Genomic DNA, 22,299 nt, shown 5'->3' on the forward strand with positions numbered 1-22,299 from the left:
GATCATGGGGGAAGAGAAGGAAAAGGGAAGCAAGATAAAACCAGAGAGGGAGACAAAGCATAAGAGACGCTTAAACTCAGGAACCAAACAGGGATTCTGAAGGGGGACAGGAGTGTGGGAATGGGGTGTCTGGGTGATGGGCACGGGGAGGGTATGTGCTGTGCTGAGCACTGTGTGCTGTGTAAAATGGAAGGATCACAAACATGTACCTTTGAAACAAACAACACGTTGTGATCATAATTTAAAAATAAGTGAAAGAGGGGCGCCTGGGTGGCTCAGTGGATTGGGCCGCTGCCTTCGGCTCAGGTCATGATCTCAAGGTCCTGGGATCGAGCCCCGCATCGGGCTCTCTGCTCCGCGGGGAGCCTGCTTCCTCCTCTCTCTCTGCCTGCGTCTCTACCTACTTGTGATCTCTCTCTGTCAAATAAATAAATAAAATCTTTTAAAAAAATAAATAAATAAATAAAAAATAAAAAAAATAAGTGAAAGATAAACTTTTAGAATACAAATGTAAACCACATAAAAATAAATATATAAATAATTTCACTGATAGGAAGCAAGCAAGCAAGCTACTAAGCCACCTGGAGTCACCACACTCCAATTTCCAGCTAGATTACAAAGCCGTTGTCATTGAACAGTGTAGTACTGGCATAAAAACAGACACACAGGACAATGGAACACAACAGAAAGCTCAGAAACTGACAATCATATCACTTCTGGCAAAGTTTTTTCATTCGTATATTAAAGGTATATTTAAACTTAGCTCTGATAGAATGATTAACTCCGAATGGGAATTTATAATATTGATGCCCTGTTCCAACATTTGCTTCCAATAAATGAATTTTTTAAAGATTTTAATTATTATTTGTTTGACAGACAGAGATCACAAGCAGGCAGAGAGGCAGGCTTGGGGGGGGGGGTGGCCGGGGGGAAGCAGGCTCCCTGCTGAGCAGAGAGGCCGATGCAGGGCTTGATCCCAGGACCCTGGGACCATGACCTGAACCAAAGGCAGAGGCTTTAACCCACTGAGCTACCCAGGTGCCCCATTTTTTAAATATGCTGCTTTATATACATACATGTTATAAAATAAGGATGATTTAAAATCCACACTTTTAGGAAAAGTTAAATTCACTTTAATAAACCTACCATGGAAAAGAAAATATAGATATCCATCATCACAAGTGAGAACATCACAAAAGAAGAGAGTCAGACACAATCATGGGTCTGACAGAAGAACAGAACACTACTCAAGTAGTTCTGCCCAAATGTTCAACTGGTGAAAGCTATATATCCTGCTAGCCATTTACAAAAACACAAATGCCAGAGAGCAGTCCTACCAAAGAGTATGACGACATCATCAATGAAGACCACACTGCATATATTCCGACAGGAAACATATTTTCCCAACAAATAAACTGTAAGACCAGAAAGAAAAAAGAAAGAAAGGAAAGGAAAGGAAAAGGAGAAACATCAGAAACTAACCCACACATGTATGGTCCTAACTTATGACACAGCAGAAAATATACAATGGGGAAAGGACTGTCTCCTCAGTGACCGGCACTGGGAAATCTGGACACTAAATGCGGGAGAATGTGACTGGATCACTTTCTTACACTGCACATGCACATTACGAATGGATGAATGACTTGACCATAAGAACTGAATCCATAATCCAGTATAAGTTTCTTGATACTGGCTTTGGTGAAGAGCCTCTTAACATCAGACACCAAAAGCAAAGGCAACAAAAGCAATATAAACAAGTGGGAGGACATCAGACTGAAATTTCTGCATGACAAAAGAACCCATCAAACCCTTAAAGGCAACCTCCCCAAGGAGAAAAAATATCTGCACGTCATATGTGTGAGAAGAGGCTAATATCCAAAATACACAAAACACTCCTTCAAATCCAAACAAAAACTGGGGAGAATATGTGAATACTTTCCAAAGATGGCATACAGGTGGCCAACAGACACAGAGAAAGTTGTTCAATGTCACTAATTGTCATCACGGAAATGAGTCAAAACCGCAATCAGCTGGTGACTGTGGTCTCCTCACAACCGTGAGAATAGCAGTCGTTCCAGAGACAGACACCAGTGTGATCAAGGGTGTGTAGACAAGGGGACCCTGTGCACTGCTGGTGGGAATGGAAATGGGTGCAGCCACTGTGACAAACGCTATGGAGGTTCTGGAAAAAATTAATACAACTACCACATGACTTGGTAATTGCTCTACTGAGTATTTCTTTGGAGAACACAAAAACACTCCCTCCAAAAGAAAGATGCACTCCCATGTTCACGGCAGCATTATTCACAATAACTAGACATGGAAACATTGACCTTGGGAGAATTATGCTAAGTAATTCAGACACAGAAAGACAAACACCAGAGACTCTCATGGACATTCCACATGGAAAAAAATACTGACTGCATAGATAATGAGAACAGATCAGTGGTTCCAGATTCAGATACGGTGGGGGGGAAACGGGTGAAGGTAGTCAAAGGTGCCATGTTTGGGTGATAAAATCCACAAGTCATGGAATGTTCTGTGCAGCATGGAGATGAAAGCTAACCCTGCAGGATGGGGTACAGGGTCCCCCGCTATTTGGAAATATAGTGTTCCTAGGAAACCTCTCACAGCAGAATGGTGTAAATGGAAAAAGGAATGACCATTATTTCTACAGAAAAATGAGTGAGCATGCTCAGACACCAAAAGTTCCTTCTCTTTGGCTCTTCTTAGGCCTCAGGACACAACATCCTAACGGATGCCCAAAATAAATGGATATAAAGCACAGCAGATGCTCACAGACACAATTCAAAGCGCTGCTGGCTGGATGTGGAGAGCAGTGCCCAGGAAGGAGCTGGTTGGGGTGCATGCCACCTCTGCAGTGGTTCCCCACAAAACAGATGTTGAACATGATGCCCACTTCTTTACTTTTTCCATAAGAGAGAAATCCTCTTCAGGTTTCTTCCTGCTATTGGAGCTGCATAATAACATAGATCTTTCAAAAAAGCCAAGTGTCTTACCATGAACTTTGAGAAAAGCTGGGAAGACTTGTACTTGTATTTGTACTTGAAAGGAGGTAGAAGTTCAGAGTTCTCCCAGACACAAACATCAGCAGATCCACTATGAAAGGCACCTTCATCAGCAGATGGAACACAGGATACCTCCTTCCCCCAGAAACCTCCTTCTCATCGCTCAGGACAACCCACAAGAGCTCGGACTTACCTCAATTCCTCCTTTCTCCCATTCCCAATATCGAACCCATCAGCAAACCCTGTGAGCCCCATCTTCAATAGGCACCCAGAATAGCACTAACCCCTCTTTCCAAGGTTGCCTGTCTGGTCCACACTGGAGCCCATTTCTTGCCTGACTTCCTGGAAAAGCTTCATCATTGACCTCCCTTGCCCATCCTCAACACTGTGTCATGAGGTCACAGCCCTGCCATGGCTTTTTGTCACCCTACTGTCACCTTCCTGAAGTCATGTTCTAAGCTGTCTCCTGTGACCACAGGGCTTGCTGCTCCTGGACATACCTGGTATGCTCCTGCCCCAGGCCTTTGCATATGCTTTCCCTTCCATTTAGAAGACCCTTCATGTGATATTACTCATCTTCTTTCAAACTGACTCAAGAATCACCTTCCTACTGAAGACCCACCTCGCCCCCATGTGAATAGCAAACACCACTGCCACCCCCCTCTTCAGCACCCCAACCCTGTCTTCTGCTTTCTATTTCCAGACCAGTTATCAAAGTCACCAGGCCATCTCAGCAAAGGGGAAACAGACCCCTACTCAGATGGTTTCACCATGGACTCCCTCCAATTTCCTAGTCCAGAGCCCTGGGGGAAAAAGTGACCAGAGCTCTTGCACAGCCAGGGTGCCCGGGACAATCGGTCACCCTCTGGCACCCTGAAGACCATCAGGAAAATGAGCCCTCAGAGGAATCCACTTGCACATGAAACCTGAAACCAGACACCTTCCTTGAGTCCAGGTGAACACACACACGTCCTCCCGTTGCCTGATGTGTTCATCTGAGAAAGTTGAGCAGAGAAGCATCCCAGGGTCCAAATCTCACTCTGGCCAAGGTCCTGGGAAACAGACATCTCTCCTCTCTACACAAGCCACCTGTGATCGACATCCGGCATCCTCCTGTGCAGGGGCAGAATGGTGCACCTGTCCCTCTTTCCTGGGCCGTCATCACAAACCAGGCTTTGCTGCACACTTTTCAGGAAGGAACATGCAGCAGCAGCAGCAGCAGCAGAAGCAGCAGCAGCAGCAGCAGCAGCAGCAGCAGCAGGACACCCAGGATCAGTCTCAGTCTCGCACATCAGTCTTGTCCCATGTGGAACTAGAGCTTCAAGGAGACTGGTGTGCCATGTGGCCTTGGAACCTCATGGCAGGAGCTGAGATTTCGGTTCTAAATGAACACTGGCCTCTTGCACACAGTACAGCAAAGGGGAGGATTTCTCAGAGCTGTGGCTCTGGAAAAAGTGCTTCTGCTGGCGAAATTCACAGGCACCAGGCAGAGGACATCTGTGGTGATTCATCCAAGGAAGCAAGAGGCACACTGGGCAAGAATCCATAATGCTGCCTGCAGGCTGCTTCCCACCAAGCCCCCTGCTGAGACAAGGGCTGAAGAAGCTTGTGTTTCAAGAGGGAAGGCCTACCGCTACAGCCTCACAGTGTCCCAGCTATCTGATCTGACTACCCTGCCAGGCTCACACCTGCTGACACAGTGACTCCTAAGACCAAGAGACTGCTTTCCTCCCCAGCTCAATGCTGCTCACAGAGAAGCCAACTCCAACCTCAGAAATGTGTTCATCGTTAGCTCTGGAATTCCCTGGGTTTGTCTACACTGGCCCACTGAGGTGTTCCTTCCAGATCATTCCTCCAGTGCCCTATGGTTTCGAGCCACCTTCAAGCTGTCCTTCAAAAGGCAGGAACGGGTCCATTTAGGCAGACCAGCCGAGAGACTCTGTGTGCGGGAAACTCAGACAACATCCTCCCTGGAACACAAAGGCTTCCAAGTCCAAGCTTCAAACCCTCCCTCACTGGGCACAGAGCACCATATCAGCATGAACACTGCTCTTTCAAATCCCCTGTCTCCCATTCCTTCAAGTCAGAAAGCAAGCACCAGTCACCACTCTATTTTTCCTTCAGAGAAGTAAGGAAAAGGATAGAATCAAACACTACATGGGCACAGCACACTTCTACCCAAATAGAACTCTGTGTTCTTTCTCATACAGACATCCTGACATCGCCCATACTAATGAGAGGCACCACAAGTTCAGTCCTCATAGATCTATCTGACCTTGTGTTTTTCCTTTTGATATTTGGATCTCGAATTCAATGTCTATATTGCTTTCTTAAAATAACAATAATAATAATGTGATCATGTAAAGGTCTGGGTCTCCATAACCAGACAACATGGCTCTGGTTCAGATAAGGATAAAAACACAACCTCTTCCCAGGAAGCAAATGTCACACCCTTAGGGATCCTGACACGCCTCCCAGCTGATGAGTTCCTTTGCTCCACGGAGTTGTCCGAGTGCAAAGATGCAGGCATCCACCAGGGTTCATTCTGTTTTCTTCATCAATTCCCCAGTTCAAGTCACAAGGGACTCACTGGGTCAGGTTTCAGGGTCCAGGATGGGCCACCAAGTAAGCAGCACCCTCCACCCTGGCCAGGGAAGGGTAGATGTTCTCTGGGAGCGCAATGAGCCCCTCCCTGAGCTACTCAATAACCTACACTCCTTCTCCCTGTGTCCTCCTCACAAAGGCAACTGCGCCCTGTAAGAGCCCCACCCTGTGTGCCTGGGTGGCTCAGTTGGTTGGGCCGCTGCCTTCGGCTCAGGTAGTGATCCCAGGGTCCTGGGATCAGGTCCGGCGTCGGGCTCTCTGCTCAGTGGGGAGTCTGCTTCTCCCCCTCCCCTCTCTGCCTGCCTCTGCCTACATCTGATCCCTCTGTCAAATAAATAAATAAAATCTTTAAAAAAAAAAAATTTCTAACATTGAACTGTGGTTCACGGAAGAGAAAAACATGAACACCCACAAAGAATTCCTTTAATATTTCAGGAGATTTGTTTCCCAGTATTTAATTAAAACAGGAAATAAAAATGCACAGATCGACCCTTTCACCAGCAGGTACGACTCACTGCGGTGACTTAGAGGGAAGCAAGAAATACCAAAGGAACAGATGTTCTGATGCTCTGTCATTTCATCATCGAGGTTGTGAAACCCCACACACACTCAGAGAAAGAAACCCAACCCAACGTCTCGGCCTGGCAAGGGACAGGAGGGACTGGGACAGGGACAGAGTTCGTGTGTGCTGGCTGAGGCCGGTGGCACAGAAGAACATGCCCTGCCAGCTCTCCACCTGGGCCTCCCCTGTCCTCAGCCAGGACCCTGCTCACAGCCCTGACCTGTCACAACTGTCACACAGGGGACACACAGCCACCCCTGGAGCCAGCCCTGCCCACCCCCTCCTGCAGAACGCACTCCGCTCTCCTCTGGGACCCCTGGCAGCTCTCCCCAGACCTGGAACTCCCCTGTCTGCTGCAACACTCCAGGATTCCCCCCTCTTGTCACAATGACACTGGCTCAAGGCTTTCATAAATGTGTCGTATTTCTCTCAACTCACCCTCCTACCTGGGCCAACAGTAAGTCACATATCAATGGAACGTGAACGTGCTCAGAGATTTGAGTCTTTCACTGAAGCCTTCTGAGGACTCCTTGTGCAGTAAATACCACAGCCTATGACGGGGGTTATGAAACTATTATTTAGAGAATAATACAGCCCAAATCACCTCATTGTTAGTTGCTCCTCATTAGCCCAAAAGTTTCTGTGTAAAAGCCTTTCCACAGACATTACCTTCCAGCAATTTCATGAGGAGAAACAAACTCTGTGGGATAAGCTGACTCACCCAGCATCAGGCAAGCTGTTCCAGAAGTCACCCCAGGGCTTCTGGAGTCCACCAAGCCCCTTGATACCAGCAGCGTGCCTCTATCCAGGAGATTTCCCAAAGACTCTCCTTCTGACTCCACCACCAAAGAAACTACAGAGAAAGTATGGCATGTCAAAATATCTAGATGGTACATTGAGTCAAACTAGAAAGTCAAACTTCACTTTTAAATGGTAAAAGCCTACTTTGAATCATTCTGAATTTTCTCTCTACCTTAATTGGTAGAGAAAACTATCACTATCAGTTATGATATACTATCAGTTATGAAATATCACCTTTGACAAATGACAAGACATCATCCATGTCTCTATCTGGCCGCAAAAAGCGGCCTAAGTCTAGATGCTGGCCATTCGCCCAAGTGAATAAACGCCATTAGATGAAGGATCAAATTCTTTTTTATTTTTTAATTTTTATTATTTTTTAAAGATTTTAATTTATCCATTCGACAGACAGAGATAACAAGTAGGCAGAGAGGCAGGCAGAGAGAGAAGGAAGCAGGCTCCCCGCTGAGCAGGGAGCCCCATGTGGGGCTCGATCCCAGGACCCTGAGATCATGACTTGTGCCAAAGGCAGAGGCTCAACCCACTGAGCCATCCAGGCGCCCCAAAGGATCGAAAATTCTACGTTAAAACCACACAAAGAGCAAATCTCATCTTCCTTCTCTTAGACAAGTGATTTCCTAGGAAACAGGTGTTCAAATTACATTTCATAAGCAGGAAATGAACAGAGAAAATGGGATTCCCTGCGCTGTTCTACCTGCAGGGAAACTAAGTAACTCTCACACCAAATCCAGAATGCGGACACTACTTCAGTTTGACTTCGTGGCTCAACTAGAAAAAGGACAAAAGTCCAGGAGATTTTGGTTAAAAAGAAGTCTCACCTCCAGTTCTGACATGTAAGTGGCATTGCGCCCAATGTACCTGCTGCTTTCTCAGAACACTGACATCCTGTGACGAGCTGCATGGCTGGCCCAGATGCTGTTGTTCAAAACACTGGGTATCGTGGAGCCAAATCAGAGAAGTATTGTCAGGTGGGGATGAGAAGGCCCCTCTGACCTAAGACCGGCACACCTGCTTCTGTTCCTGGGAGAAGGGAAAACACATACTTGTTTGTTTTCTTTTTTCCCTTTTCTTTTCTTTTTTTCTTTTTTTTTTGGAAACACTACTTGTTTCTTAAGTAGTAATTATCAACATTCTAAAGTAGACCAAGACATTGTCTTTTTTGGAAACGTGAAATTATCCTTCCAAATGAACACTTCAAATCACCTGCTCCTCATGCAACTTGAGTGTGGTCTGGTTTCCTCCAGCTTCCAGGCCCCCACCTGGAGGACGCTCCTGCAGGAGGATCCTGACAGCCTATTACCACCATCCCCTGGGACACGGGGCACAATGCTAAAATTGGGGATGGCTCTGGGGCTTGTCAGCGCCACACCTGTGCCGGGGGTAGGGCAGGAACCTGGAGGACCCTCGTGCTCAACCCTGACAGCCAATTACCACCAACCCCGCAGACAGGGTGCAAAATGCTGAAGCTGGGCAACTGTTTGGGGCTTGTTAGCACCACACCTGTGGGGGTGGGGAACAGGGAACACGCTGCTGAACTCGGGGTGCTGCTCAAGGTCCATTACCTGCATTGTGCCAGGGGACGGGAGGCACCCCACTGAAGCTGGGAACTGTGTACTGTCTTTACATGCAGTCTTCCTGAGGAACACGAGAAATCCTGAAATGTCCACAACCCATCCCACGAAAGCTTGTGTGAGCAGGCTCCCTGGAGTTGACAGGGGTCTGGGAGAGAGGCCCAATTGATGGACATCAGGCAGAAGAGACTTTCAAGGGAAAAAGAAAACCCATCTGGGTCCCCACGATGAACTCGCTTCACGCACCCTCCCAGGTCCCTACCCCCAGAACCCCCACACCAGTGTACAGCCCGCACTCGCCGAAGCAGGACAACCGCCCAGGATCTCTTTCAGCTCCCCTGTACCTCTTCCGCCCTCCACACACTAAGGCAGCTCTGGGTCTGCCCACAGAGAACATAGCTCCACCCCCAGGTGTTGATTGGTCGGGGAGGGTGGTGCCCTGAGCCCATTGGATGCCACGCCAGCCTGTACCAGGCCAACTGCCCTTACACCCGCACCTCCCCACTTTTGCACGTGCCCCCGGAGGTGGAGCCTCCTCGCTCCAAGACCTGGCTCCCTGGGGCAGCCTTGTTCAGGTCGTGGGCAGGGGCAGGGCCCTCCATTCCCAGACATCTGGCCCTTTTGGAGCCTCCTCTGGCTGCACACCACCTTCAGAGCCCTACCCCTTCCCTTTCTTCACCAGCCCTGCCTGCAGAGATGTTCCTGGCTACTGTCAAGGTCAGCTGCTCTCAGACCTTCCCAGGCTTGGGCTTTAGGAAATGCAATGGGGTGCCTGGGTTGCTCAGTCATTACGTGTCTGCCTTCAGCTCAGGTCATGATCCCAGAGAAGTCAGATCTAGCCCAGCATCTGACTCCTGGCTCAGCAGGAAGCCTGCCTCTCCCTGTCCCACTCCCCCTGCTGGTGCTCCCTCTCTCAGTGTGCCTCTCTCTGTCAAATAATAAATAAAATCTTAGGAGGGAAAAAGGAAATGCGATGGTCTTCCACATTTCCAAGGCAATTTTAAGACCCAAAAAGTAATGCTCTAAGCGGGAGAAGCTTCACCTTCTGTTCTCACCCATGGAGTGGATAGTGCTTCTCAGACCTTCTGAGCGTTCTTCTAGGATGATCCCATTTGTGCTGGAATATATATTCATATGCTTGGTTCTTCAGGGAAGCTCCAGGATGAACCAGAACAACCGCCTTTCTGTGCTGTTGGAGTGGTGAACCAGAAACACTGATTTTTCACCTAAAAAGAAAACATATTGTTATTGTCAACACTAAAGGAACAAACCCTTTTAAACATTTTAGAAAGAATAGAAGAGAGTTTTATTCAAACCCAAGTCAAGACAGCAGACTGGGAGACACAAGCTTCACAAGAAAGGGAGTACTTTGGGGGAGGAACATTTGGGGTATGTTTCTATATTCCTTCTGTTTTGTTTTACATACAGAGTTACACATCATCATGAGGAAGAACATTCCAAAAGTTACAGACTTTTTTCTTATGTTTTCAGTATGTTCAAGTCACTATGACTTTAATCTTATGGGAGCAGGAGAGGTTCTTTTGGGGTTTTTTTGTTTGTTTTGGGGGGTTGTTTTGTTTTGTTTTAAGATTTTATTTATTTATTTGACAGAGATTACAAGTAGACAGGCAGGGAGAGAGAGAGGAAGGGAAGCAGGCTCCCCGCTGAGCAGAGAGCCCGATGCGGGGCTTGATCCCAGCACCCTGGGATCACGACCTGAGCTGAAGGCAGAGGCTTTAACACACTGAGCCACCCAGGCACCCCTGTTTTGTTTTGTTTTTAAGATTTTAAGATTTTAAGATTATTTATTTACTTGACAGAGATCACAATTAAGCAGAGAGGCAGGCAGAGAGAGAGGAAGGGAAGCAGGCTTTCTGCTCAGCAGAGAGCCTGATGTGGGGCTGGATCCCAGGACCCTGAGATCATGACCTGAGCCAAAGGCAGAGGTTTTAACCCACTGAGCCACCCAGGCGCCCCTCTTTTGTATTTTTCATCTTTATGATTGCAATGGCATTTTTGGGGTTCTCTTTTTCTTCTCAAAGGAGATGTACAACATGTGCTTGGGGCAGAAATAGGGCCCATGTTCTGAGGTTTTGTCCAGTCATTTTGAGCTTGGAAAATGCTAAAAGGATGGCTTTCCTGGGAGCCCAGGATCTGGGCCCAAAGATGGTAAAAAACAAACATTTCCATTATCATTCTAATTACTACTAAAGAGAGAAACTTGAGACAAAAGCACCTTTAACAATCCTACTAAAAAATCAAAATGATGGGGTGCCTGGGTGGTTCAGCGGGTTAAAGCCTCTGCCTTCAGCTCAGGTCATGATCCCAAGGTCTTGGAATCTAGCCCTGCATTCGGCTCTCTGCTCAGTGGGGAGCCTGCTTCCTCTTCTCTCTCTCTGCCTACTTGTGATTTCTGTCTGTCAAATAAATAAATAAAATCTTTAAAAAAAAATCAAAATGATGCCTACAGAAGGTTACATATTCCATGGTCAACAGAGGTAACAGAGTTATTCCCAGAAGTTGGGCTCCTCCCTTTCTCCTGCCCAAATCTCTGAAGCACACAGATAATTTGATGTCAGAATTTGAGACCCTCCCAACATCTTAGAGATGTCTGGCACCATTCCCTTGGACTACAGAATAAAACAGTAGCTCACTGTCACAACACTAATCGAAACATGAAGTCCCCCTAAAGCTTGGACACACTTAGTTCTTTCCCTGCAGATTTCAACTAATATAAGTCATAGTCATACCATATAAATGGTATGACAATGGTTGGGAAGTAAGTAATCATGGGTAAGGGAATAGTTTAGTAATGTTTAGAAGCATTGTCTTACTTTGTAGAAGAGGCTGAACTTAATGTTTTTAAATACTATTTCAGACCTGTCTTGCAGCACACTCTGAACATACCAGAACCTGAATCAGTTTTTAAAAAGATAGTTCTTTCAGTAACTTTAATATCAGAAAAATATTATAATGTCTCTATTCCTAGGGATCTTCACATATCTTACTCAGAGGTCCTCCATGCTTCGTGATCATGATGGACAGAGGTAAAAAGGCCAGCTGAGTTCACTCCAGTTGACCACACAACAAGAAAATCCTGAGACTTGAGATGTTTCCAGATCAAGAAGACAAGAGATAAGAGGGAAATAGTACCGTGTATGGACTAACAAGGGATTTGGAGTCAAGTTTGAGGATCCCACTTGGGTTTCTGACACTCATCAAATCCTCTGTGACTTGAATCACCTCTGAGCCCCTGTCTAGCCATCTAGAAAATGTGACTAATAATATCTACATGGTAGTTTGGAATTTTAAGAGGGAGAATTCCACAAAGAGCTGGAGTGATGGCTCTCAAGAGCAGGTGCTCAGGAAGTCATAATTACTATTGGGGTCTATTTCTTTTCCAGAAGAAAGAACACATGTTGAATCCATGTTTCTGAGAGGTGACTCACAAGATGGTTTTCAAGTCTTAAGGAAAGTCAAGAACCTGTTATTTCACTCAGAAAGCATCTGTTGGACTTGTGAGGACAATACAATAGCACCATCATCACTAGGAGTGGGAAGCTTTCCATTTCCATATGGCCATCTAGTCCCTCCTAGTTCAGGGCTACCAAGAAGGGCAGCTGTGCAGGGACCACAGGCCAAGACTGCCAGGTGTGGCTGGGATAGGCAGAACTCGGACTTAAGACTCAACTCCTGTTTAGCTAATCATATTTCTCTTCACAGAGTGCCATTGTCTGCGAGCTCTGATGTAGAAAAGGTAGAGAAATTCCTTTGTGATTCCCTCTCTGGCCCTTAGGATATGTAGCAAAGTTACATTTAATTTTTAAACATGGAGCTTTTCTTTTCATTATGCCTATGGCTCAATTCTCCTGTGGCCTAAGAATGCAATCTAGTTCATTTCAGGCTTTAAGATGTGTAGACTTGTTTCATGGCCCAGCATTTCATCTACTTGGGTAAATATCTTAGGACCACTTGAAAATAATGTATTCTGTACTTAACGTGTAATGTTCCATATATGCCAATTAGGTCACATTTGTTACCAATGTTTCATCTGCTTTTTCTATCAGATATTGGGAAAGGTATATTAAAATCTTTCAAATAAGGGGCGGAGCGCCAGCGGGGGGCCATGGCCAGAGCACCGCTGGGGAGGACACGGAGCCAGCGGGAGGCGCAATCACCCCCGCCCTAACCCCTCGCAGCCCCGGCTGTCGGTCGGGGGTGCACGAAGCCTGTGGTGACTCTCGGCGCTCAACACTGGGGAAGCGGCGACACCGGGTCCATGGCCGCCGCGGCGGCTCCGTCTTCTTTGGCCCTCAAAGCCTCCAGCACGGCCGCGGTCCCCAGCTCCTACGGAGTCTTCTGCAAAGGGCTCTCCCGCACCCTGCCCGCCTTCTTCGAGCTGGCCTGGCAGCTGCGCATGAACTTTCCGTACTTCTACGTCGCAGGCTCGGTGATCCTCAACATCCGCTTGCAGGTACACATTTAGTGCCGTTCTCACGCAGCCGACTTGCAAGCCGGGACATGGCCGTCTCCCAGGAGCCTCGGCGGCGAAGCGGAGCTGAGAGCGCAGAGCTCGGGATTCTCGCGAGAGGACTAGAGCGCTCTTTGCGGCTGCGCTCTCCGTCCCTAGTTGAGCGGCGGGGCCGTGGCGGAAAGCGGGTAGGGGCTGGAGGGGAAGTCAGCGGAGTTCCGGGGACCGCGAAGAGCTTCAGTTAAGGTCTACGGCGATATTTTTTTTTTTTAAGATTTTTTTTATTTATTTATTTGACAGAGAGAGATCATAAGTAGGCAGAGAGGCAGACAGAGAGAGTGAGAGGGAAGCAGGCTCCCTGCTGAGCAGAGAGCCCGATGTGGGACTCGATCCCAGGACTCTGAGATCATGACCTGAGCTGAAGGCAGCAGCTTAAACCACTGAGCCACCCAGGCGCCCCTCTACGGCGATATTTAAGCTTTGCGACCTTAAAACAAAAACAGAACGAACATGATATGATGCATTATAAAAAAGGAAGGCTACTAAAGTTTTCAGGAAAATTTTAATGTACAGCAAACTCATGATCCAAATTAAAATAAGAAAACATAAATTTCGGGAATATTGGATTGTAAGCGAGACATTGAATGAATAAGATGATGAAGATCTTAAAGATATGTGGGCGACAAATATATTTCTTCAACAAGAGAAAACCAAAACCATCAGAAATGTTCAGTGGAAAAGCCCAACGGTACAGGAAAAGCATCCTTTTAATACCAGATAACGTGAAATGCTGCTGGATTTTGAACAGAGGGTTGGAGCGTAAGAAAGTGGACTCTCTTTCAGTGTCCCTGTGAGTAGCATGTAGTTCAAGACCTTGGAGCCAACCAGAAGGAAATCCAGTCACAGCCCTAAGCTTGGTACTTCGTGAATAATATTTAAATAATTGTAATTAATATAAATGATGTTTATTGTTTTCATCTGTTGAGATAATACTTAATTGTGGTCACAAAGTAGAATGCAAATGTTATCAGCTATGATAATGGAAAAGTACAGTTTAGGAGCAGGGATGTTGAAAGTGGGGAGGGAAAAGTAAATAAAATAATGATGGTGTCCTTATAAATTGGGAAGTTGAGAGATATACAGTTTGTTATCAGTGGGGAAAGAGGCATTTTATTATTTAAAGAGTAAATGACCTAAGGAGTATGCCAGTAAGTCGCTAACATCGTAATCATATTATTATAAAAGGAAATAAAATAGGGGAGAACAGCATGAATTCAATAAGAAATGCCTAAAGATAGCAAGTTAGTTGGAATGCCTCACAAAGGAAAACTGGGAGTACCGGGTGTGTTTGAATATAAAGATGAAATTTATAACCTTTCAGAGTCTGGAGATGAATTGGTGAGCTGCAACTTTTTAAAAAATTAAGGAAATAAATCTGTTATGAAACAGGAAAATTCAGAGTTTTTCAAGAACCACATTGCCTACTTCAGTTGTGAATAATACTAGTCATATAAAGTTAGTCATAATGATGCAAATACTGAATACTAATACAACAAGAAATGATTATGTAACATTGGGGGATTAGAGGGGGGAGAGGTGTGTGTAATGGGGACGAATCAGTCAAGATCTAATACAGAGAGGTCAATAAAAAAAGAATAAACACATTCAAAAACTAGTAAGAAACAAGTGGTTGCCTCTAGAGAAAAAAGTTGGAGATGGGTAGAAAAAAGGAGGATTGCTGTCTTTTGCTATCAAACAGTATTATTTTGTTTTTTCTTAATTGTATGTATATATTTCTCTGATTAAAACTTTTTTAAATAAAAAAAATCTTCAAACAATGCTACTCTAGTCAACACTGCATTGGAGAATCTACCAAGTGTTATAAGGCAAGAGAAACAGAATAAGAATTGAAGGGATAATTGTGACTATTCACAGATCATATGAGGGTGTACATAGAAAACATAAAATAGTCTATAAATACACTGTCAGAATTAAAAATGGAAAACTTGCAAATCTTAGAGCCAAGAAAGAAACCAGGGGGAAGAGACTTCTCATGGATGGAGGGAGGAACATCAGAATAATGTCAAGCCTGTCCGCAGAGACTGGGAAAGCCAGAAAGGGCTGTCAAGACATATGCAGAATACTAAATGAGAAGAACATGCAGCTGAGGATCCCTTCTCCAGCAAGGCTGTCATTCAAAGAAGAAATAATGCCTATTCTTCTGAAGCTCGTTCAAAAAAACAGAAACAGAGGGAAAATTTTCAAACTTGTTCTATGAAGCCAGCGTTACCTTGATCCCCAAACCAGGCAAAGACCCCATCAAAAAGGAGAATTACAGAGAAATACCCCTGATGAACATGGGTGCCAAAATACTCAACAAGATTCTAGCTGACAGAATCCAACAGTATGTTAAAAAGATTATCCAACACGACCAGCTGGAATTTATTCCTGGGATGCAAGTGTGTGGATCAGCATTTACAAATCAATCCACATGATAAAGCACATTAATCAAAGAAAAGACAAGAACCATAGGATCCTCTCAATTAATGCAGGAAAAGCATTTGACAAAATATAGCACCCTTTCCTGATTAAAACTCTTTGGAGTGTAGGGATAGAGGGGACATTCCTCAGTTTCATAAAAACCATCTATGAAAAGCCCACAATGAATACCATTTTCAATGGCGAAAAGCTGGAGGCCTTTTCCTTAAGATCGGGAACACAACAGGGATGCCCATTCTCACCATTATGGTTCAACATAGTTCTAGAAGTCCTAGCCTCAGCAATCAGACCACGGAAAAAAATAAAATGCATTCAAATTGACAAAGAAGTCAAACTCTCTCTTCACAGATGACTTGATAATTTATGTGGAAAGCCCAAAAGACTCCACTCCCAAATTACTAGAACTCATACAGCAATTCAGTCATGTGGCAGGATGCAAAATCAATGCACAGAAATCTGTTGCTTTTCTATATACTAACAATGTAACTGTAGAAAGAGAAATTAAGGAATTGATTCCATTTACAGTAGCACCAAAAACTGTAAGATACATGGGAATAAACTGAACCAAAGAGGCAAAGGATCTGTACTCTAGAAACTACAGAACACTCATGAAAGAAATGGAGGAAGACACAAAATTTGGAAAACCATTCCATGCTCATGGATCAGAAGAATAAACATGGCTAAAATGTCTATGCTGCCAAGAGCAATTTACACTTTCAACACCATCCCTATTAAAATATCATTGGCATTTTTCATCGAGCTGGAACAAACAATCCTAAAACTTGTATGGAACCAGAAAAGATCCCACACAGCCAGGGAAATGTTAAAAAAGAAAACCAAAGCTGGGGGCATCACAATGCTTGACTTCAAACTATATTCCAAAGCTGTGACAGCATGGCATTCACACAAAAAACAGACACAGGGGGTCCCTGGGTAGCTCAGTAGGTTAAGCCTCTGCCTTAAGCTCTGGTCATGATCCCAGGGTCCTGGGATTGAGCCCTGCATCAGACTCTCGGCTCAGAGGGGAGCCTGCTTCCCCCTCTCTCTCTGCCAGCCTCTCTGCCTATTTGTGATCTCTGTCAAATAAATAAATAAAATCTTAAAAAAAAAAACAAAACAGACACATAGATCAATGGAACAGAATAAAGACCCCAGAAATTGACCCTCAGCTCTATGGTCAATGCATCTTTGACAAAACAGGAATGAATATCCCATGGAAAAAAGAGACAGTTTCTCCAATTAATGGTGCTGGGAAAATTGGACAGCCACATGCAGAAGATTGAAACTCAACCATTCTCTTACATCACACACAAAGATAAACTCAAAATGGATGGAGACCTCAATGTGAGACAGGAATCTATCAAAATCCTAGAAGAGAACACAGGCAGTCATCTCTTCGACATCAGCCACAGCAACTTCTTCCTAGACACATCACCAAAGGCAAGGGAAACAAAAGCAAAAACTATTGGTACTTTGTTGAGATAAAACGCTTGGTATCAGAAGTGTGGTCTCCCAGGGGCCTGGCAGCAGCATGGAAGGGATGAATTGCTTTGGGGGGAAGGGGTGCTCACTGCTGACACTGTTCACCATCCCCCACTGCATTCAGCAGTCCAGGATCTGTGCCCAGCTTAGGTCAACCACCAGCACCCCATTTGCTCCTGCCATGGGAGAGATCATTCAGCATCACCGCATTGCACACAGGCAGACAGTGAGGCCCAGAGAGGGGAGGCAATTGACTCCAGTCACAGGACTGGTCAGCAGACGGGCTGGAAGGCCAGCCTTTCCCGAGCCCTGTTAGCCCAGCCAGAGACTCCATGAACCCAGAGCGAGCCCTTCCCTGCCTACCCAGCCACACGCTGGCCCGAGCTGGATGATGGACTGTGCTTCTTGGCCCTGAGTGTGTTGCTGCCCGACTAGGAGGGGGAGCACAGTGGGTGGGACAGGCTATAGCTACAGGACAGAATGACATGTCTGAGCTAGCAGGAGCCACACTCTGGTCTCCCTCCTGGACCCTGCCTAGAAGCTGGAGTCTGGGTGCTCTAGGGGCTGGCACACAACAGGGTCTGCACTGACCAGGGAGCCATGGCCTCCAAGGAGAGTCCACTCTGCCCTCTCCCAGCTTCTGCGCTGCATCACCTCTCCTCACTGTGGGGCTCCAGGCCCCAGAACCAGGCCCCATAGGGCTGACTTGGCTCCAGCTTGTAGTGAGTTTGCAGCCCCTGGAGCAGCTGGATTTCCTGAGGCTGGAGGGAGGACTGGCTGCCGACAAGCACTGGGCTGGGGGAGATGCAGGGCCTCATGGAGGGTGAAGGATGGGGCAGGGGCTTAGTCCTGGGGCCACTGCTCATGTCTAAAAAGGGCTAAAATCTCTGAATGCCCATGGGGCCCTCATTACGGTGACAACACCCTCACGCTTGGGTATCCTGCTGGTGGGCCCCTCCTCCCCGGCCTCCTTCCCACACCTCTGACTCTGGCCAGGGCTACAGCCAGGGACAGGCTGGACCTCTGTCCCAGAGTCCTACCAGGAAGACGAGGAAGAAAGAGAAGAGAAGGGGAATGGATGGGGCTGCTCTTCCTCCTGCCCTGAGTCAGCCTCCACTGCTGCCTCCACGTCCTCTGGCCCCGCCCTGCACTTAGCTGGACCCTGGGAGACAGTCTGCATTCCTGGCCAGCTGGGGGGGGGGGGGGTATTCAGTGACATTGTGTCCCCAGATGTCCAACCCACCTGACTTTGCAGCCTGAGGCTTGCTGCCCCGGATGGGAATGGTCCGGGGCTAAGCGGACTTTGGGGTCACAGAGCCCCTGGTGGTGGCGAGGAAACAGAGGAGATCAGTGAGGTGTGGAGCCACGGGTGTCATGCACATGTGCCACAGGACTGGGTCATGGTATAGGTCCTATGTGCAGGTCCCCTGTGTATACCAGGCCCTCTCAGGAGGTAGGCCTGTGCCTGGTGCACGTGTCCTCCACCTACCCCTGGAGGAGTGGCCAAGTTCAAATGTCTCCATGTCCAACCCTCAGGGACAGTTGGGAACCTAGGGTCAAGAGAGGCAGGGGCTCACCCAGGACAAATGAGGGGTACAGAGTCTAAGAAGCAGGCTGCTCTCCAGTCCCAGGCCAGCCCTAAACCTCCTATGATGTTCGCTTTGCGGGTGAGAGACCCTCAGATCCTCAGGGATAGTGACCCACCCCATCCCATATGGGGACATGACAATGGGGCATCCCCAGACAAGTAGTAGGCAGACAAATGCCTGCACACACACACACACACACACACACACACACACACACACACCTCTGACTGCCTAGCTCACGGTCAGAAGGGGCGGACACCCTGAGAGCAAGGTGGGTGACAAGGGGTAAAGAAGAAGGAGGTCAAAGACAGCTGGGCCAAGGGGAAGGTCATCAGGACCCCTGGCAAGAACCCAGATCCATAGCATGGGGTTAGGAGATAGGCCAGGCTGATGGTCAGGGGGTACCCAAGGGGCTCAGGGGGGTTGCCAGGGTACTGGGAGAGGACAGGTCTGGGGTCTGGTGTCCATCACCATCCTGGGCTATTGGAAGTAGGAAGAGATACACCCCCGAGTCCAGATGGGGTTACAGCACAAAAGGCCTCAGCTTACTCTTCTGTCGATTAGGCCATAGTGATAGGGTGTCCCTAGAGTCCCACAGGCTTGTAGACAAGTCTGTTCGCCTTGGATCTTCATCCCTGACCCACTGTGCTCCCAGTCCTGGGAAAATGCTTTGTACTCCCTTGAGGTCCTTCTGAGCAGAGGACAGCCTGGGGGCTTGTGGGCCTGATGACCTGGATTTGCAGAACGTGGCAGAGCACAGGACCACTGGTCTAGGGACCAAAATCAGGACCCCCCTTGTCGCAGCCTCAAGGTCCCCATTTGTTTTGTTTTTTAAGATTTTATTTATTTATTTGAGAGAGAGAGATCTCAAGTATGCAGAGAGGCAGGCAGAGAGAGGGGGAAGCAGGCTCCCCACTGAGCAGAGAGCCAGATGCGGGGCTCGATCCCAGGACCCTGAGATCATGACCTGAGCCGAAGGCAGAGGCTTAACCCACTGAGCCACCAAGGCACCCCTCAAGGTCCCCATTTGGAAGAGGTTCCAGAGTCAGTGCTCTGGTCAGGGTGAGGAGGCCGTAAGAAGGAACCAAGCACCAGGACAGGAGAGGGAAATGGGGAGAACATAGGCTTCTGAGGTTTATCACATCACCCCCAGAGCCCCCAGGTCCTGCTCCTGGGAGACACACAGAGAAGATAGAGACAGAGAATGAACACAAGAGAGGGAAACAGGAGAAGTCACAGATTTCTTCAATCGGGTTGGAAACAACATCCATTTTGCTCCACTCTATTCCTTAGAGCGCAGTCACATGGGCCATCCACCCTGGAGGGGAGAGAATTCCACAGGGATGTGTGACCAGGGTTCAGGAATGCCAGGAACCACTGTGGGGACTGCCCAGCACATGGGCACAGACGAGGCCCTGGACCTGGGCCTAAACCTAATGGAAGCACCTGAATGTCTGTGTCTTGAGAGGACAAGGTCAGAATCAGTTCACTGCAACATTCCCACAGGGGCTGGGACACAGGCAGGAGGAGGATGGCTTTGCCTGGACCCCAGAGCAGTCCCAGCACCCTCTGAGCTATGCCCCCAAACCCCCCCCATCCTTGCATTGCCACATGCATGTCTCAGCCTCCTGTGATAGTAGGAATGTATGTAGAGATCCTACCCCCAATGGCATCCCTAGAAGTAGAAGCCAGACGACCCCACTGTGCAGATGCGGAGTGTGGGGAGGCCCTGAGAGGCACAGGGTCTGTCCAGGGTCACAGTCCTGGGCATGAGCAGGAGCGTGGTCTGAACCCAGCTCTGTGTCTTCACAGTAGGGACACTGTCCACACCTAGGCCTCACAGGGTCTATGAGGAAGCTATGTGGGTGTCACTGTATGGATGGGGCATGGGACAGAGGGTGAGCATTGAGCAGCTGGGGGAGGGGGGCCTTCCAGGGGCTGTGGGGTGTGAGGAGGAAGTCAGGTAAGGGGTCCCCAGGAAGTAGTGATCTCACTTCCCTGACAACAGAGCCTAACAGAATTTGGAACCCAGGTAACCAGGCACCCACATTCCAGAGACAGCCCCCTGCCCAGCTCATTTCGTTGGAGATCCTTGAAAGAAGAACATGTTAATGTTTTGCATCCCAAAGTCCGGAGGCTGCAGGCTGAGGAAAGCACATCCTGCAAACACGTTCCCTCCCTGGGGATGTCATATCAGGGCTCCCCGACAACTCTGATCATTTGGCCGGAAGTACAGAAAGGTGACACCATGAGGCCCAGAGCCAGCCCCCAGCCCCATATGCTCTGATCCGACCTGTGCAGCCTCCAGTCCCCTCCCCATGCCTGCGTGTGTGTGTGTGTGTGTCTATATATTTGTAAAGAAGGCTCACGTGGGGTGCGCCCACCCCATTCAAGAGCAGGGGTCAGATGCCCAGTGGGCAGGTCATGTTCATACCCCAGATCAAGGCTGGCTGGGTGGAATGAGGTGTGGGGTTTATCATTGTGTCCTGCAGCTATGGGTCCCTGTCCCAGGTATAGGGCTATGCATGCACATGTCCGTGTCTGATCTGAGAGCAGGAGGGGGACTGGGCAGGAGGACAGTGAGGATGGCCGGGCAGGGCTGTGATGCCTCCAGGCCAGCTACCAGTCCCTGTCTTTGCAGAACATCAGGGATGATGAAACAGGGAGGAGGCTGGCAGACACTGGCTCCATCTCCCTGACACAGGGAGTGACCGTAGGGGGCTCTCCAGGAGCAGGGACTGGGGACTGACTGGGAAGGCCTCTGACACTGCTCAGGCCACTGTCCCTGCTGGTACCACACCAGACTGTGGTCCAGCACATGGAGGCCAAGCCCAAGCGTGAGAAGGCCGGGGCTGGTGTATGTGGGCTTCTGGGGATGGGACAGTGCTGGATCCACAGGCAGTAGACTCTAGAGGCTGGTGTGAGCCAGGAGCAAGGACTGGGCTCAGAGCACCCACTGGGTGGACTGCAGTTGGGGAGATGTCCTGTTGAGGGTTCTGTCCTGGCTGTAGCTACTCTGGGAGGTCCTGGCTGAGCTCTATCTCTGCAAAGACACACAAACATGTTCTGTGTTCCAGGATCTCCAAAGAAATGAGCTGGGCAGGGGACTGTCTCTGGAATGTGGGGGCCTGGATACCTGGGTCTAGCTCTGAAGAGCCAGAGCCGGCCCCAGCTTCATCCGCAGCTCCAGATGGCGGGATGGTGCCCAGAGAGACTTCAGCAGACTAGGATCCAGCAGGTGCCCCAGTCCCTGCTCCTGCGCCTGCTCCAGTTCCTGCTCCTGTCTCTGCCCCTACCTCTGCCAGAGCCACTCCCCCTTCCCCAGCCTGTGCTCCCGGTCTTGCATCTGTCAGGCTCCTACCCCTGCCCCTATCCCAACCCCTCCCCAACTCCTGCTCCTGCGGGGCTCCCAGAGCCACACCCAGAGCCCGCAGCCCTGCTCCTCCTACGATTATCCCTCATTCTATCCCCCCACCCTGACGGCCTGCAGGAATGTTTCATCCCCTACCTGTATATTCTTTCTCTCTGGTACATATTAACTGTTATTTTATCTTTCCATGGTCTGCATGCTGTTTATTATTTGTTTTAAATAAAATTACCTGTTTTCACTTGAACACGTCACGAGCATTAAGTACATTCCCAATGCTGGGCCACCACACCAAAGAAC

General features: G+C 48.1%; 1 protein-coding gene across 1 annotated transcript; it reads left to right on the forward strand.

Moving 5' to 3' along the window:
* Positions 1–12,748: 12,748 nt before the first annotated feature.
* Positions 12,749–13,077, forward strand: LOC123947536 (small integral membrane protein 10-like protein 1). The gene has a single exon (XM_046013834.1). The coding sequence runs from the start codon at positions 12,871–12,873 to the stop codon at positions 13,075–13,077; it is 207 nt and encodes a 68-aa protein (XP_045869790.1). The 5' UTR covers positions 12,749–12,870.
* The last annotated feature ends 9,222 nt before the right edge of the window (positions 13,078–22,299 follow it).

The sequence above is a fragment of the Meles meles genome, chromosome 7 (genome assembly GCF_922984935.1).
Source record: "Meles meles chromosome 7, mMelMel3.1 paternal haplotype, whole genome shotgun sequence".
NCBI lineage: Eukaryota > Metazoa > Chordata > Mammalia > Carnivora > Mustelidae > Meles > Meles meles.